This window comes from Urocitellus parryii, chromosome 15, assembly GCF_045843805.1.
Source record: "Urocitellus parryii isolate mUroPar1 chromosome 15, mUroPar1.hap1, whole genome shotgun sequence".
Taxonomy (NCBI): domain Eukaryota; kingdom Metazoa; phylum Chordata; class Mammalia; order Rodentia; family Sciuridae; genus Urocitellus; species Urocitellus parryii.
Window position 1 is genome coordinate 8,553,349 of NC_135545.1, and position 18,066 is coordinate 8,571,414.

Below are 18,066 nucleotides of genomic sequence, written 5' to 3' on the forward strand. Positions count from 1 at the left end.
GAATCTGGGGTTACTAATAATAATCCTAAGCTGCTTAAAATATCTCTGCCCCATAAATTTACTGCTAATGTGTCCAAAACATAAGGCTTGAAAATTCCAGTATTACCATCTCAGTCTTCCCAGCGAAGATACTGGGCACTCTGGGCAGACTGAGAAATCTGCCCTATGCCTTCAAAATTGGCAGGTGCAATATGTAAAGGCCAGCATTGGGGCCAAAATCGGTGAGATAAAACAGATTTATTTGCCCCAGTATTTATGATACTTCTAAATTTTTTATGATTGATTTTAAGTTCCAGTAGGGGGTGCTCCTGCCGAATTAACTGAGCCCAGTACACCCTGTCATGGAGCCTGGATGTTGAGGTCTTAAGCTGGCTGTCTAGGGAACAGCAAGGTGAAAGCACTGATTGTGCCAGCGCGGCTTTTGTAGAGAGCCGAATGGCATGCTCTGATTTCACAGTGACTGTTAGCTCTTCTCTAAAATCTGAATCGATAACTCCAGGCATTACTTGAATTCCCTTTATAAAACTATTTCGTCCCCAAATTAGGCCTATGGTACCTGGGGGTAACGGCCCATGGATTCCAGTGGGAACTCACTGTGGTCCCATTTCAGCTGTTTGTTACCAGGCTGGTCATAAAAGTACCCTCTGGGTGGAGCTGGCTGGTAATAGTGATGCTCTGCCACGGCCAGCTGTGATGACGTCAAGGCCTGCGCCTCTGACTCCTCCTCCCACCCATCCTGCAGAGCCCCCACTGTTTGTAGGGCCTGGGTAGACCCCGCCCTCCATTTTTTGGCCCCAAAGGAGGCGGATGTGAAGTTAGAAATGCCGGCCGGCCGCTGCCATATCTGTTCCCATCCCCCCTTGCCCCCGCGGCTTCAGCCGCCAGCGGGAACCAGGAGAGGTTCTGCCCTGTGGCGTGGAGATTCTGGAGATTCCCAGTCCTGCGCCAAATGACCAGTCCTGCCTCGATTAAAAATCCGCCCACGAGAATGGCATCTCCAGGATTGGGGCTGAAGTACCTGTTTTAAAGCCGCGGTGAGCATAAAACCTTGTAATTGTGTAGGACCAACATCCGCACAAAGGCAAACAAATTCCAAAAGTGTCCCTTTCTTCCAGTGGGGTCGGAGTGAAGCCAGAATCAGACAGGCAGTCAGTATAGAGGGGTACATCCAGTCAGGTCGGATCCAGGAGGCCAATTTTGAGTCAGGGAAGGTGGAGACTGTCCCCTGAGGGATTGAAATGTTAATTCCTTCAGGGCCCTTCTGTAGTAGGGACAAATGAGGCAAGGCACAGAAGACAGCAGGACACAGTTTTATTTGCCACAGCCAGGTTGAGGGGGTACAGCCTTTGCTGTATTCAATTAATCCCCTGAACCCCGAGTTCAGGGAGTTTCAGAGTTTTATACCCAGCATGAAAGGGGAGGGGCTCAGAAGTTCACAGTCTGCAGAAGTTCACAGAAAAGCAGCTTTTTTTTCCACTGTTCTGGGAAAGTTAATCCTTCAAGGACAACACCTGACTGAGAAGGGGGGAGCTTCTTCTCCCCTCTCCTTCCTCCCCCTGGCAGCTGTTACCATGGAGCCCATTTGTAACTTATCTTAAAAATGTAAACATCTCTGTGAAGCCCAGCTCAAGGCCAGAGGCCTTGCTTGCACATTTCTTCAAAGTACTATACTGGATACATGTTTGTGAAAAACTAGTAAGGGGGTGTCCAGCACCTAGAGTGCTGGTGTCTTCTTGGCCAATGGCCAAGTAAACAGGGCCACAGAAAAATAGGAAGTTTATCTACATTGAACTCTTTTGCAGAGACTCTTTTGCTGACAGTCCTAAAATATAGGGCGTGGCTGCCTGCTTCCTGGTCTTGAGGCCACACATGTGACTGGGATGGCTCCTGGGGATCAGCCAGGAGGCAGTGCTGTGGGCGATGATGGAGGAGGCAGACCACCTCAGGATAGGTCTAGGACTCTTCCACCCTAGTGGACAGCTTGTGCCTTCCCTTATAGACTATGGGGTGGGTGTACACGTGAACTTGCTCCACCCCTCTGACCTTTATCCTGATTGGCTCCTGTGCAGTATATAAGCTGTGTGTACTTCCTCATTAAAGGAGATCCTGCTTTGATTGTTCTCCCTGGCATGTCAGATTGTCCTCCCAGGAGGGAGATCTGGGTGTGGGCGGCCAGTGGACCTTTCCTCTCTTGGCTCATCTTGGTTGGGGCGTGCTTTTCCCACTTCTCCCACTGGTCAGGAGGAGACTGGGGCTAAAAACCCTGACATCTGGCGCCCGGAACAGGGACTCCAAACACGGACTCAGAACAGGGACACCAAGAAAGTGTCAAGGAGCCAAGCCAAGTGAGTACTGAGGTAAGGGTATCCCCCGGAAAGATGGGGCAATCTCACATTCCCTGGTTGATGCTTCTCCTGCTTCCCTGTATGGCTGAGGGGAAGCAGGAGGGAGAAGTTTGTGAGAGGGAGCCAAGCAGGCCATCTCAAGGCTCGCCCTGTGCCCCTTTTAGTTTTTTACAAATTTTGACATCCCAGAGCCCCCACTCCACTTTCTTGGGGAAACTTACTACTGAAAAGTTGGGAGATATGGAGCCTGCCTGGTGCCTGGGGTGGGACAAAACCAGAGGAACTAATTCTGTAATTGGGAGGAGAGACTGAGCTGCAGAAGCCCTTTTGCTTTGGGGAACTGCCTCCTTCCTTCCATGCACTGTAAGGAATACTCCACCTCTGTCTATTTAAAAAGGGGGAAATAGGGGGACATTGAATGCAGTAATGTGTCGATGTTATAGATTGCTTCTTGGGAATGACCTTGGCTGAATGTGAGTCTACAGGATGATGTTTTATTGTAACAATCTGGTATCTGAATGGTTTTTGAAACTTTGCACAATCTTGCAGTTAAAACTTAGGTTTATGTAATTGTTTAGTTTATGATTTCAGATAATTCATGCCAGAGAACTTAAATATTTAGGATGGGAAACTAAAGAACTGTACTTCCAAGTTGGCGGGTAACTCCCAATCATTCAGTTTTTTCATCAACTTTTGAATTAGGTAGCCTGGGAAGATTTCATTAGGTGTACCAGTGCATTATTAATTTGGGCAAGGATAGTAATCTGTTCCCCTCAGTGTGTAGGATTTAGGAAAGGAAAGTGTTGGATTGGGATGTTGGTCTGGCTTATTGAAATGACATTGAATAACAACAAGTCTTGGAAATTTTTAAAGTTTAATTTTGGATATACATGGTAGTGTGTGGTTCTCTTTGGAATTTTTCAGGTGATGTAATGTAAGTTAATACTACTTTAGGAACTTCAGAACAAAGGAATGGCTTAATGATCCTGAAGGGATTTCTTCGATAGTAGCTTTTATATTATCAAGTAAGATCCTATTTTCAGTTTTATGTGAGCAAGTTTTTTCTAGTGTAGGAAATTTTTTTTTCCTTTGGCAAAACAAGATGTAAAGAAATGAAATTTTGTGAATTGTATCTTAAACTTGTATCATAATTTTCAACATCCAAACCTGGGAATTATGACTTAAGATTAAAATGCCTTGGGCATGAGGCTTCTGCTCAGAATAGCAGTTTTCTCTGCTCCTTCCACACCTCAGCCAGGACTTAAGTTGAAATGCAAATGGAAGAAGGCTGTGAGCTCAGTAGGAGACTGATCTGGGGATAAAAAAAAAAAAAAAAAGGAGGGGGGAAATGTGTCTTTTACCTGAACTCAAACTAGACTAAACCAAAAAGAAAATTGTATGATATTTACTAATTACTGGCCAATCATTTTTTCTAGGACCCTTGCTTTTTCTTAGATTCTGTATTTTTTGAGCTCATGATTTTGATCTTACAGACCTAAGTTAATGTTTTTCTGATCAGTTCTATTAAAAACTGGAGTTTTTAAACATTGCAATGGAGATTTCACTTGAGAAAAGCTACGAGGCCTTGTGTTAAGTGTGCACACTTGTGTTATGTGTTGTATGTCTGTGTGTGCATATATCCATATGTCATGCACATGGTATGAAGATTGGCAGATATATGAGGAGCACTCATGAAAATTTTTAAAAAATGGATCCAAATATCTTTTATTCACATGATTTAAACAGTTAAATTTAAATTGGGTAAACAGATGAAAGTAAAGATGTCTTTAAAATTAAGCTTATCAGTTATATGTTAAAAGGACAAAGATTCCTTAAAACATTAGTTTACCCATAACATTGTGTTTTATTAAGTTTTGTTTCTTGTTTCTAGAGCAAGTAATCTTAAAGAAATTAAACAGCTGGTTAAACAAGAACTGTTATTTTAGAGAATTGTGCTTTGTTAATTCTTTAAAAGCTAAATTTAGTTAATATAAAAACATCAATGTATCAATCTGGTGTTCTAAAGTTGTATGGTAATTTTAGGTGTAAAAGAAAAACAGGTTGGAGATTTGTTTGTATCATTTGATGTTCTATGGCTGGACCTGTTGTCGATGGGGTATGTGGGGTTTTATGTTGAGATATGATTCTTTAATTATAAGAATGAGGGACCATTCTGGACTCTTTGCCTGGTTGTGGCCGGACTCCTCGCTGTCTCCCTCATGGCTTTTGTTGTGGCCACGGGGATGGGAACTGGACTTGTTGGCCTCAGTGCACCATGTTGTCAGCACTACTTCCAATCTCAACTCAATTCCTTGGCTGTGGTAGTCCTCCAAACCTGCCTACCGCCTGAGAAGGAGGACTAGGTCTGTTCCTAGAGGAGGAGTGCTGTTTCTATTGGGCTCCTCCAGTTTCTCAAGGATTGAGCCAGAACTGTTCAACTGATGGTGTTCGGGCAGCAGTACTCCATCTTACAAGATACTGACTGTGAACCCTATGAGGTTGGCCATGGCCCCTACTGAGATGTGCAGATGTAAGCCAGGGGCAGAGCCATCTCCCTTCCTTAAGGCTTCCCATTGGGCCTGCAAGCTCTGCAGGTAGGATTGCCCGAAGAGCTAGAGTGGTAGTGAATGACAGGTAAGATCACCAGAGGGGGACAACCTAAGACAGGCACACTCACGAGTAAGGCAAACACCTGCTAATAAAACGAAAAGGGGGAGATGTAGGGCGTGGCTGCCTGCTTCCTGGTCTTGAGGCTGCACATGTGACTGGGATGGCTCCTGGGGATCAGCCAGGGTGCTGTGGGTGGTGACGGAGGAGGCAGACCACCTCAGGATAAGTCCAGGACTCTTCCGCCATCATGGACAGCTTGTGCCTTCCCTTACAGACTATGAGATGGGTGTACACGTGAATTTGCTCCACCCCTCTGACCTTTATTCTGATTGGCTCCTGTGCAATATATTAGCTGTGTGTACTTCCTTATTAAACGAGATCCTGCTTTGATTGTTCTCCCTGGCATGTCAGATTGTCCTCCCAGGAGGGAGGGCTGGGTGTGGGCGGCCAGTCAACCTTTACCTCTCTTGGTTCATCTTGGTTGGGGCATGCTTCTCCCACTGGTCAGGAGGAGACTGGGGCTAAAAATCACAACATTTTTTCAGAGACTCTTTTGCTGACAGTACTAAAATCAGCCATGGTGAAGCAGGCTTTTCTGTGGAGAAAGGGGGTGCCACTTCAATTCCCCCCTTTAATGATGCTCCCATAATTTAGTCCTTTAATTTAAGAGCATCACTACCATTATCTTGGCTTAAAGCCTTATATAATGCCAAAATCTTAGTTGTTGTCTTCCTTTCAACAGCAGCTTCTATAGTGGACCCGATACTTTAATCCACTGTGGAGCCAAACATGGGAGCATTGAACAGATTAACAGCAGAATATCCACTACACCAGTTAAGCTTTTAAATCTACAAGAGTTGAAAACCATCTTCTCAAAGCCTATTTGGGACCCAAACTTTAATGCCCTTCTAGGTATGAACTAACATGTGGTAGTTCTCTTGTGTTGTTGGCTATATTCTTAACCATTTGTTTATTGTCATCTATTTGGATGCAACAATCTGAGCTGTTGAACTCTCCACATATTTCTATTTCCTCAACCAGTAGGTAATCTAATGCTAAGCAGTTCTGATAGTTAGCCACTCGCATCTGGTCTGTTGTATGGCTAGGAGGTCAAAGGCTGTGGCAGTCTGATTAATAATAATTTCTAGTATAGCTTGTAAGTGAATAATTATGTTTAACATGTAAATAGGAGTTCTAAAGCTCCAACTGCCATTTTGTGCCCAGGTAGCGAGACCATAAGTGGCAATAATCCTCTGGGGTGGCCCGTTACCTTCACCCCAAGATCGGTGACCTCCTGAATCAAGTTTCTTTCCAATGGACCTCTTTTTCTTTTCCAGTCATCCATCTATAGCATTCCTCTGGTGGGACAGGTCCTAAATACGTGTTTTACCACCTCTTAGTTATAGTGGATTGTCCTGACACATGGTTCACATGATCTCCATGGTTGGAATAGGAGTAGGGCAGAATCCCTAAGGTTATCAAAGGAAACCAAACTAAATAATAGAGAAATGTTTTGGTTAGCGTAGGTTAAACAGCATAAATTAACAAAGCCAAACTAATACCAAACAAATCCTAGAAAACTTATATAAGCCAGACAAAAAGCATAAGTGAAATTTTGTTACCCAGAGTCCAATCAGAAGGAGTTACTGTTATCAAACCAGTAGCAAAAACCAAACAGAGAACTGTGTATATATCTAGAAGCAAGGGGTGGCAATGTATTACTGTCTTAGAGGTTGATAGAGTTCATTAGTCCTGGTGGGAAGTTTATCTTTCACAGGGCATTGATCAGCTAGTCCCTCCTGTGTGGCTGAAACAGGGCCGTAGTCTCCTCAAGCTTTGGCCATGTGTAGACTAGTCAGCTTCAGGAGTGACGGGAGCAGGGCTGTTGTCCTTCTGATCCTCAAGCTTCTCCGGTGCTTCTTTCTTTTTCTAGACAGTCAGCTTCAAGGGCGTGGCAGCATCTGCAGAGCACTCCCGGTCTGAAGATGCAGGCGTGAGTCTGGTGTAGTGAATCCAGGGACCTATCCCTGCAAACTTTATTGCAGTTGGGGTGGATAAAATAACAGGGAAAGGACCCTTCCAAACAAGTTCAGGGGTTGAATATTTTATTCTTTGACCCAGACTCAACCTCCAGGCTTGAAGGAGTGTGCACCTGGGTCAAACTTACTGGCTCTCTCTCTCTAACCCATTGGTTGAGAACGTAATACCTGAAGCATTAATTTTCCTACCTCTCTTAAGTCTCCCTGTAGTCTCCTAATAAGGGGGGGGGGTCCTCCCATATATTATCTCAAAAGAAAAGAATCCACTCCTCATAGTAGGAGTGGATCTAATCCTCAACAGTGTAATAGGGAGAAATTCATCACAATGTAATTGAGTCTCCTGACACAGCTTACCTAATTGAGCCTTAAAGTACTGTTCATCCTTTGAACTTTATAAGAACTCTGCAGCCTATAGGCAGTATGTAACTTTCATCTGATGTTTACACTCTTGGTCAGTAATCATATCACCTGTGCCCAAAAGCTGGCCCATTGTCTGAGCCAATAATTATTGGGACACCAAATCTGGGAATTATTTCCCAGAGAAGCATCCTAGTATCTCCCTACCCTTTTCAGCATGGGTGGGAAAGGCTTCCACCCAGTCAGAGTGGGAGTACACAAAAACCAAAAGTTACTTATAACCCTTGAGCGTGGTAGTTCAGTGAAGTTTACTTCCAAGTCTTCAAAAGTTGCTCCTCCTATAGTTTGGATTCCTGGTGGAAGCTCTGGGCCCTGACAAGAACTGTTGTGAGCACAAACTTCACATTGTTTGCAGATCATCCAGGTGTTGCTTGCAAGCCAGGGGACATAGAAATGTTGACTCGGAACTGTCTCAAGTGCTGTATGTCCAACATTTTTTCCTGCGAAAACTGTGTTGATAAAGGCTGGGGCTAGAATCTCTGGGATGGCTATGTGGCCATCAGAAAATCTCCATCATCCACCTGGGAGAAAATTTCCTTTTTCAGCCTTAAATCACTTTCTTTCATGTTGGGAGTATGTTGGCTCCCTTTCTGTTAGCTAGTCGGCCAGGCAGAAGGGCAGCATTTAAACCTGGGACTGGATTTTCTTCCCTTTTCTTGCCGACAACTAACCTGGACTCTCTGTCAGCCCTCCGGTTGCCCTGAGAAACCACAGTGTTTCCTTTTTGATGACCTCAGCAATATAAAATCACAACCTTCCTGGGAGCCCATAGTGCATCCAAAAGTTTAAGAATTTGTTGCCCATACTTCATGTCCCCCCTTTTTTCCTCCCTAGTTAATTAGCCTACATAAGGCCTTATGAACATCTAGGGTAGCAAACTCAAATTTTGAGTCTATGTAAATATCCACACAGAGTCCTGCTGTCAACTGAGGTGCTCGAATCAAAGCAATAAGTTTTACTTTTTTGTGCTGAAGTTCCCTGAGGCAGAGGTTTTGCCTCGACATTAAAGTCCAGAGTGACCACTGCATATCCAGCAAAACATACCCCATCTTTTATAAAACTGCTTCCATCTGTGAAGTACTCTACATCAGTGTCCCCAAGGGCTGGTCTGCCAGGTCTGGTCTGCTGGAGAACACTTCACCCATGACCTCAACACATTAGTGATCAGGTTGTCCAGGTCCAATGGGCAGCAAAGTTGCTGGGTTTAGAGTTCTGACGACCTCAATGTGAATACGTGGGTTTTCACATAACATGCTCTGATATTTGACCATTCCTTCATTAGTCAACCAGCAGTGTCCTTTATATTTGAACAATGTTAAAATTAAATGAGGAACTCTGACAACCAGTTCTTGTCCCATGGCCCCTTTATCAGCTTTCAACACAAGAAGAGCTGTGGCTGCAAGGGCCCATAAACAAGGTGGCCAGCCCTGGGCTACAGAGTCCAGCTGTTTGAACAAATAGGCCACTGGACAGTGCCATGTCCTCAGCCTCTGAGTCAAAACTCCCACAGCCACTCCAGACAGATCATGGACATACAGAAAGAAAGGCTTCATGAGATCAGGGAGCCCTAATCCAGGTGCACTGGTGAGTGCTTATTTAATGCCCTCAAAGGCCTTTTGCTTAGTTGGCCCTCACATCAGAGGATCTCGTTCTCCCCACTTTGTGGCTTCATAGAGGGGTTTTGCCATGACTGAAAAGTTAGGGATCCATATATGGCCCAACCTAGTAGCCCCCAAGAATTCTCTAGTCTGATGGCAGGTTGGAGGGACTGGAATTAAGAAGATCTCCTATTTCTTTTAAGGTTTAGTGGTTGTTCTGTTCTGTTGTTAAATCAGATGGTAACCAAGGTATTTGACTTTTTCTTGATAGATGTGGCCTTTTAAGTTAGAGTCCAGTGCTGTCGCAAAGATGGTGTACTCAAGTACCTGGGAGAACTGTCATTTAGGGAAGGGAGACATACATAGAGCCTCTGGTGCTTTAAGATGCAGGAATTTTTTGTTATCTCCCTGTGCAGGATCTTGGCTGCTGGGATTCTCCAACTCTCAAATCTCATGTAAATCTTAGCAGAGACTGATGACCTGGGACATCACTTGTGTAAAAGGCACCTATGTCAATCTTGCTGTGGGCCATCTGCCAAGGTTGGAGGGCAGCAGTGCCATCCCGTGCAGGTCCCAGTGTGGCAGCCACATTGTGCCCACCTAGGTGTTGCTCTTTGACTGTGTGGTTTTCTCCTCTTGCCAGGTGGGAGCTGCTCTAATGGTATATAGGAACTGCCCCGCTTGTGTTTTTCTTCAGTATGCCTGGGTACATGGGACTCTGTGGCCCTTCCTGCTGGTGCTTCACAGCGTGTGGCTTGGAGCCGGGTGACATGTCCTTTTGGAGTGAGCACCCTATGGCCCACTACTGGCTGTTAACATGAACATATTCCGGGTTCATTTGGGGCTTGCAGCAGCTGAGCCCTCCGCCGCTGGGTCTTGAGCATCAGGTGCAATTGTGTGTGTCTATTGGAGCCCTGTCATATTCACCAATCATCGACTTCCCAGCAAGTGGGAATCAACTGAAAGGAGGGGCAAAACAAATGGACCCAGGGGCCAAAGGCTTGGGGAAAGCATTCATTCCTTCTCTGTTCAAGTCTCAGCTTTTGAGCACGGCAGTGGGTGCTTGCCCACCAGGGCCACTGGAGGCTTCCCCTTTTGTCTGGCCACACTTTTTTTCCTTATAATCATTTGAGCCATTGGCTTTGTTCTAGTGAGACCCGCCTTTGAGTGACCTCTGGGTTTGTAAGGAGATCCATCCTCCTCTTTATCTTTCTGGTCTGCCTGTCATTGAGTCTCTGGATCTCGAATGAAGAAAACTGTGGTGCCCTCCTTAATCAGCTCACTGTCAGACTTTTCATAAAAGTCTTCTAGAATTGTAATTTTTGGTAAATGGCTCTCTGAGCCTGTCCCACAAAGGCTGCACTGATCATCTGTTGCTTGCACCTGTGCATTATTTCACTAACAAACTTGCACTGTGGCTGCAATGTTTGTATGGTGTCCCTCCTCCCTTGGGCACCTCTGGGCAGGGAGAGGGGTGGCAGCGGCGGTGGCCTGGACACTTAGCTCTGAGTCAGTTGGGCACATCTCTTTTGATCATTGCTGCCAGTTTCATAGGGCAGAGGGGCCTTAGGCAGATATAGGGCCCAGTTCAGGGCTATGGAGGGTGTGAGAGGGAGATGCTGGAGCAGCAGGAGGCTTATCTGGGCTCTGTTTGTCTGCAGATGTGCTCAGCTTAAGCGGGGGATCAGGGCTGGCTCCGATTCCTTCTAACTCTTAGGTATAGACAGTGTGTTTTATTATCTTTTTTATATTCTTTTAGACTTTCTATGAGGCTTCTTGACATCTCTTTACCTTTAGACCTTCTTCTTTGTTAGGGCCCCATCCTAGGTCTGTATAATGGGCTGCACCAGATCAGTCCTGGCCCAGGGCTTCTCCGTGGAGGAGGGAGCATGATTTCTCCAGCTTATGAGCTCTGGGGTGGAGAAAGGCTGCACACAAAACGTCCTTGTCTCCCTTGGGTGTTTCCCTCTGGTCAATATGAGCAGGTCCTTTATTCCCTTGCAGGGGCATCTGGAGAGTCATATGGGCTGTGGCTCTGGTCTTGGGACAAATCTCCCGCCTTATTCTTGGGAGGTGAAGAGTCTTTGGTCCTAGGAAGCCTCTGGCTCTGAGGCCATCACAGAGGAAGGAATGGCCAGTACTGGGGCCATCTTTTGTTGCCTCTGAGGACGAGGGGGCTAGGGGACAGTCTGCTGTCCCAGTGTCTTGGCAGAGTTGGTCCTGGGTCCTCTTCTGGCTCATGGGGAAACTGTTCCCTTTCCTGTTTTTCTTAGTCAGGTTTCCTGTTTAGCTACTTTCCGCTGGGTCTTAGAGTCCACCTGCTCCTGGCTAACATCAGCTTGGACTGTCCATCTAGACAGGCTCTCAACCAAGGGGACTGTTTCTGTACTATCTCTTGACAGCAATCAATGTAAGAGAAATAGTTCAGGGGTTTCAAAACAATCAAAGGACCTCAGCAATGACTCTCTCATCTAAAGATCCTTCTGGTGGCCAGCCCACGTCTTGGGTGAGCCACTCTAATTCACAGAGTATGCCACCTTTGTGGAGTGAGTCTCACCCACAGTTACCAGGAAAACCTTCCTAAAGGTCTCTAACACACGTTTCAGAAGGCTCAGTTTCCTTAGTGTGCCTCCCGTGGTCCACCCTGCATCGGTGTCGCACACTGAGAACAAAACACACTTAGGACAAGACTCGCTTCGTCCATCTCTGGCCGCTCCCCTAGCGGGGGGCTTAGGGCCCTCTTAGCCTTGCGGGTGGGTATCAACCCCGACCTGGAGCTTTCACCTGGACTTTGGTTGGTGAAATTCCGCCATAGACTGTATGAGGGGCCACGAACCACGGATCAGGACTCTGCACTCGCTTCGGCCCTCAGGTTGGGTTGGAACCCTTCCCTTTGTCCATCTCATCCACACTTTCACACACTTTCCCACAGACATGGCCAGGACAGAATTTCTATTCTGCCCAAATTCCAACAATTTCAAACCAAACAGAAAAGGGAGTCACGGTGTCCCCTCTGCTCACTGACCCCAAACAGAGACTACTCGGGCGACTCCCCGGGTCCCTTTCAGCTCCAACCACTTTGGAGGGCACTCGGGACCCAACAGAGGGCGATCAGGCCTCTCTTCCACCCACTTAGGCCTCGAAGGGGAAGTCAGGTGGGCTGCAAAACAAATGGACCCGGGTCCTACCTGTTCAGCTGGGCGGTGCTCCAAACCCTAATTCTGGTTCCTGTTGCCTGTGGGTCCCGTTGTGCTCCAGGGTGGCAGCCCCAGGGCACTGGGTGAATGGATCACTCTTCAGGCCAAGAGTGGCCTGGGCGCGCCAAGTGGAATGCTGTCCCTTATCACCCCAGGGAAGCTGGTCCCTGGAGACAAGAGAGGCACAATAGCCTTCCTTACCTCCTCCATCCCATCTGGGTCACCAGAAATGTTGTAGGGACAAATGAGGCAAGGCACTGAAGACAGCAGGAAACAGTTTTATTTGGCTGCAGCCAGGTTCAGGGGGCACAGCCTTTGCTGTAATCAATTAATCCCTTGAACCCCGAGTTCAGGGAGTTTCAGAATTTTATACCCAGCGTGTAAAGGGAGGGGCTCAGAAGTTCACATAAAAGCAGCTTTTTCTCTCACTGTTCTGGACAAGTTAACTCTTCAAGGACAACACCTGAGAAGGGGGGAGCTTCTTCTCCCCTCTCCTTCCTCCCCTTGCTACCTGTTACCATGGAGCCCAGGTGGTAACTTCTCTCCTCTTAGGAATGTAGACATCTCTGTGAAGCCCAGCTCAAGGCCAGAGGCCTTGTTTGCACATTTCTTCAAAGTACTCTACTGGATACGTTTGTGAAAAACTAGTGAGGGGGCTGTCCAGCACCTGGAGGGCTGGTATCTTCTCAGCCAGTGGCCATGTAAACAGGGCGACTCGAAAATAGGAAGTTTATCCACATTGAACTCTTTTGCAGAGACTCTTTTGCTGACAGTCCTAAAATCAGCCATGGTGAAGATGTTTGGAGAGGCCCAGTTAAGACTTTTCCATGGAGAAAGGGGGTGTCACTTCACTTCCTCCACCCATATCAAGAACCTGCCCCTGCTCTAACCTGTTGCCAAGGTAAACTGTCCCGGGAATTTCCCCTCCCTACAGCGAGCTGCAAGGTTGTTAATGTGAGCTTGGCTGCACCATCCTGCCCTTCCTCCTTCAGCCCACCTTTTCCCACCTTCTGGCCACCCACCAAGCATTCCTGTCCTAGTCACACCTGCAGGAAGGAGAAAGGCTAGGGGGAAGGCAGAAGAACCAAGGCAGCCTAAGACATTAAAAGGGCAGAACACCTTGCTTCTTAGGATACCAGCTAAGTCCCCTTCTCCCTAGGGGAGAAGTCTATGTTACCCCTTTTTAAAATATGTATGCTTACCCCTTTTTAAATATGTATGCTTGCCTCACGGTGCTTCTCTAAGGTTCAAATTTCAACTGGTAGGGAAGCAGGACTTGTCACTGATAACCAATAGTGTCAGGAGTATGTCCTGACAAACATTATTGGCATTTTTAAATGCTAGCTGTTTAACTATGAATTCTGAGGTGTTTGAATTTCTGATCGACCTGTTAGCTGCCAGGTACAGGTGTGCTACAAAATCGGAGAATTCTTCTTCTGATCCCTGTTTTATCTGGCTAAAATCTAACTTCTCTTGATCCCAGGAAGGTGTCTCAAACCATTCTATTTTGGCACATGCAGTGATCTGATCATAAATGGCTAGATCATAATTCAATTGTCTCTCTAGGTCTGCAATTTCTCCAGTTCCCTTTACTGTTACCAAGGCATCAAAGCCTTGCCTCCTCTGTTTCTCTCAGCCTGTTTGGTACAATAATCAGTCCAGTGAGATCACCAAAGGAGATAATCACCCCCAGAAAGGCAAGCATCTGTCATTGATTTCAGTCATTTGGGGTAGAGTCTCCTGGAATAACAAATCAAGCAGGCTTTGCACAAAGGGAGAGTTTGGACCATCGGTACCGCATGCGCTTCTGAGCCCCTTTAGTTCAGTCTTCAGGTGAACTGCAGCGTGCACACGGACATGCTGGCTTTGTTAGTCAATCTGCCTCAAAGACTGGAAAAAGCTGGAAACCTGTCATGTCTTCCCCTGCTTCCTGCGCTGTTCTAAGGCCACGTTGTAGGGGGTGAGCATGGCGACCTCCAGGTCAGAGTAATTGTTGATCCCCTTTCTCCCAGAGGAGAGTGGCCGAATTCAGATGGTGGGTGCCAGGCCAGCTAGATGTAATTTAGGGAACTTCTCTCCTCCAGGTCTTCCTCACCTTCTGACTGAGTCCCCTCAGGTTGTGACTCTTTTCATCTGTAGCTTCCTGTCCATGTTGTTCCCCTCCATTCATCTGCTTGGCTGTTAGTCATCATTTTGGGAAAGCACACAAACCCCTCATTGTTGGTAAAGATCCTCCCGGAGCGCTTCTCTTCCGGGAGTTCAGGTCCATGACACACTGAACTATCACCTCCAGTCCCTGAAATGGCACAAACTGTGACCTCCAACCTCTAGGAGGCTCATACCCTGTCCTGCCCAGAGAGGGACCCTCGGCCAATAAAGAAGTAACAGCCCACTCCCCCCCTGCTCCCCCTCATCCCCTGCTGAGCCCATAAATATCAACACCCTGCTCGAGCTCCCCCCCCCTCGACCCCCTTCTCTTCCTTGACCAGCTGATGTGGTCCCGCTAATAAAATCTCGGACAGGTAAACAGTTGTTTTGCTTGTTGAATTCACGGAGCCTTTCCACCACTCCCTATAAACCTTTCCAGCAGCCCCCATGTTGAGTAGACTAATACCGCAGGAAGAAGAGGCAAGGTCCTCCTCTTGTACACCTAGAACAGTGAATATGTAGGAGGATCTTGTAAACGTATATTTGATTAATGAATGCTCCAGCTAATTCATTAAAGGAACCCACTGATGTTTTATACAAAATAACAACAGCCTGGATCAAGATCAAGCTGGGAAATGACTGATTTAGACTGATTTTCCATTCTCTCCTTTGCCTTCGTTTATGGTGATACGTATCATGAGAAGTCCCCAAGATGTCGGTGTGTCAGGTTACTATGTTTGGACTATGTCAAGACTTTCTACAAAAGCAGTCATTGGAACAATATTTTCAATGGTTCATCTAAGGCACCTGTGAGTGTGCGTGACACAGATCTGCTTCCTCTACTGGACTTTCTCCTAATTTCGGGTGTGCCTTTTGTATTCTTTTTCTGTGAGAAAAGAGAAAGAGACAACTCTTGACCCTGTGAGTCTGGCTTGTTTCAAGAAGCATGCTGGTCTCCAGTTCCATCCATTTCCCTGCAAATGGCATAATTTAGTTCTTTCTGACTGAGGGAAATCCATTGTGTATGCATAGCACATTTTATTTATCTATTTGTCAGTCAGTGCACTCCTAGCTGGTTCCATAACTTAGCTGCTGTGAATTGAACTGCCATCAACCTGGGTGTGCTTGTGTCACTATAGTGTGTTGACTTTAATTCTGTTGGATTAATACCAAGGAGCTCTGTGACTGGATCATGTGGTTTCTCCATTCCTTGTCTTTTGAGGAAACCCAGTACTGATTTCCGTGGTGGTTGTGCTAATTCCTATCCCAATAGTGTGCCAGTGTTCCTTTCACTCATATCCCTGCCAGTATTTATTACTATTTGTGTTGCTGATGATTTTTATCCTAGCTGGAGTGAGATGCAATCTCATTGAGAAACGATGGTTCATTTGCCCATGTATTGATTTGGTTATTTGGTTTTTGGTGTTAAGCTTTTTAATTTCTTTGTATATTGTGGATATTAATCCTGTGTCAGAAAAGTGGCTGGCAAAGATTTCCCCCATGCTGAAATCCCTCACTCCTGTCCCATTTTTTTGCTGTGTGAAAGGTTTATAACTTGATGCCATTCCACCTATCAATTCTGGGTTTTCCTTCCTGAACACAACGAGTCTTATAGGAAGTTGTCCGGTGCCTATTTATTGGAGTGTAGGTGCTATGTTTTCTATGAATAGCTGCAGTGTTTATGGTCTAATTCCTGTGTTTTTTGATCCCTCTGAGTTGATTTTTGTGCAGAATTTAGCTTCCTTTTTCTACATGTAGATAATCAGTTTTCCAAGCACCATTTATTAAATTGGCAGCGTTATCTCCAAGATTTGCTCTTTGTTAAGAATCACTATGGGTTTGTCTCTTTGTCTTCTATTCTAATCTGTTGATCTATGAATCTGTTTTCATATTAGTACAATGTTTTGTCACTACATACCTTTGCTATGATTTTTCTACCAATGACATAATTTCATTCTTCTTTATGGCAGAATAAAGCCCCTGGTACCTATACATACCCTATTTTTAAATCCATTCATTGGTGGAAGGTTAATTCCTTAACTTGGTTAGGGGACTCTCACTGGCATAAACAGGGGTGTGCATGTGGTGCTATACAGGATGCTGACTTGAATTCCTTTGAACAAATGCCAGGGGTGTTAGAGTTGGGTCACGTGGTGGCTCCATTCCTGGGCTTTGGAAGAACCTCCCTCCCTATCTCCATAGTGGCTGTGCTAATTTCTCTTTCCACCAACAGTACATGGGTGCTCTTTCCTCCATGCCCTCACCAAAATTTGTTAATATCCTTGATACTTGACATTCTAACTAGAGATGAAATCTTACTGTAGTTTTAATTTGCATTTCACTGATTGCTAAGAATATAAAACATTGTTTTATATATATGTTGACCATATATATTTCTTCTTGTGGGAAATGTATGTTAAATCTATTTGCATATTTAGACATTGAAGTAGTTTTTGTTGTTAATGGGTTTTTTTTAAATTTTTTTTGAGTTTCTTTTATTTTTACTTTCTGTAAGAGTAGCCAGCAAAGATTATCTCCCATCGTTTAGCATCTTTCTTTGCATACCTCTTTCATTCCTGGGCTTTGGAAGAACCTCCCTCCCTATCTCCATAGTGGCTGTGCTAATTTCTCTTTCCACCAACAGTACATGGGTGCTCTTTCCTCCATGCCCTCACCAAAATTTGTTAATATCCTTGATACTTGACATTCTAACTAGAGATGAAATCTTACTGTAGTTTTAATTTGCATTTCACTGATTGCTAAGAATATAAAACATTGTTTTATATATATGTTGACCATATATATTTCTTCTTGTGGGAAATGTATGTTAAATCTATTTGCATATTTAGACATTGAAGTAGTTTTTGTTGTTAATGGGTTTTTTTTAAATTTTTTTTGAGTTTCTTTTATTTTTACTTTCTGTAAGAGTAGCCAGCAAAGATTATCTCCCATCGTTTAGCATCTTTCTTTGCATACCTCTTTCATTGCTGTGCAAAACTCTTTTAATTTGGTGTCTTTCTATTTGTTAATTCATTGCTGTATTTCCTACATTTTTGGAGTCTTATTGAGGAAGTCAGTGTCTGCAACTCTTTGTTGGAGAGCTGACCCTATGTCTTCTTCTAGCAGTTAATAAGTTTCTGGTCTGACTCTAGGTCTTGACCCATGAAGTTTTGACTTTTATATGAAGATGAAGTACAGGATCTACTTCATGAATTTCTTGGGGAATCTCTCTGGGTGACATGTTTGGAACACCCCAGCTAAAGAATGAGACGGGAAGAACAGATGGTAGCAGTACAGTGAGAGCCTCCTGTGCCACCAGGGATGACTGCAGACCGTACACAGCAGGCACTCGAGGGCACTGGGGATATCTGTTGCCTGTGCAGCACTGAAGCAGGAGTCACCCAGGGTTTTCCATGTACAGCGGCTTGAACTTGGTTATCACTGAGAACAAGCATACCGCAGCACAGAGCTGGACTCAGGGTCACTCAGAGATTGCTCTAGTCCGGTGGACTGTGGACTCTGCTGTCCCTCAGACATAAGAGTGGTCCAGGACAGGGCATGGATAGAAGTTCAATACTGAGTTTGGACTCTGGTGACACTGTGGGATCCAGCAGAAAGCATAACTCGGATCAGACCTGGTGACAAATGTAGGCCAGCAGGTGATTCAAATGAACTATATGTAAGTGTCACCACACTCTACACACAGGGACCC

The 18,066-nt window shown here is 45.4% G+C and overlaps 1 protein-coding gene across 10 annotated transcripts in view; it reads left to right on the plus strand.

Annotated features, from left to right (window-relative positions):
• The first annotated feature begins 787 nt into the window (after window positions 1–787).
• Window positions 788–18,066, plus strand: part of LOC144250434 (sulfotransferase 2A1-like) — a 37,824-nt gene continuing 20,545 nt past the window's right edge. For 3 of the 10 annotated variants that reach the window (XM_077793262.1, XM_077793259.1, XM_077793261.1), the window contains exons 1-2: window positions 2,253–2,357; window positions 12,962–13,107. In XM_077793262.1, the coding sequence (XP_077649388.1) occupies window positions 13,034–13,107 (74 nt within the window). In that variant the 5' untranslated portion in view covers window positions 2,253–2,357; window positions 12,962–13,033. Of the gene's footprint in view, window positions 1,035–2,252; window positions 2,358–6,888; window positions 6,949–12,961; window positions 13,108–18,066 lie in introns of those variants that run through there. The other 7 variants (XM_077793265.1, XM_077793268.1, XM_077793263.1 and 4 more) reach the window with 5 other exon arrangements.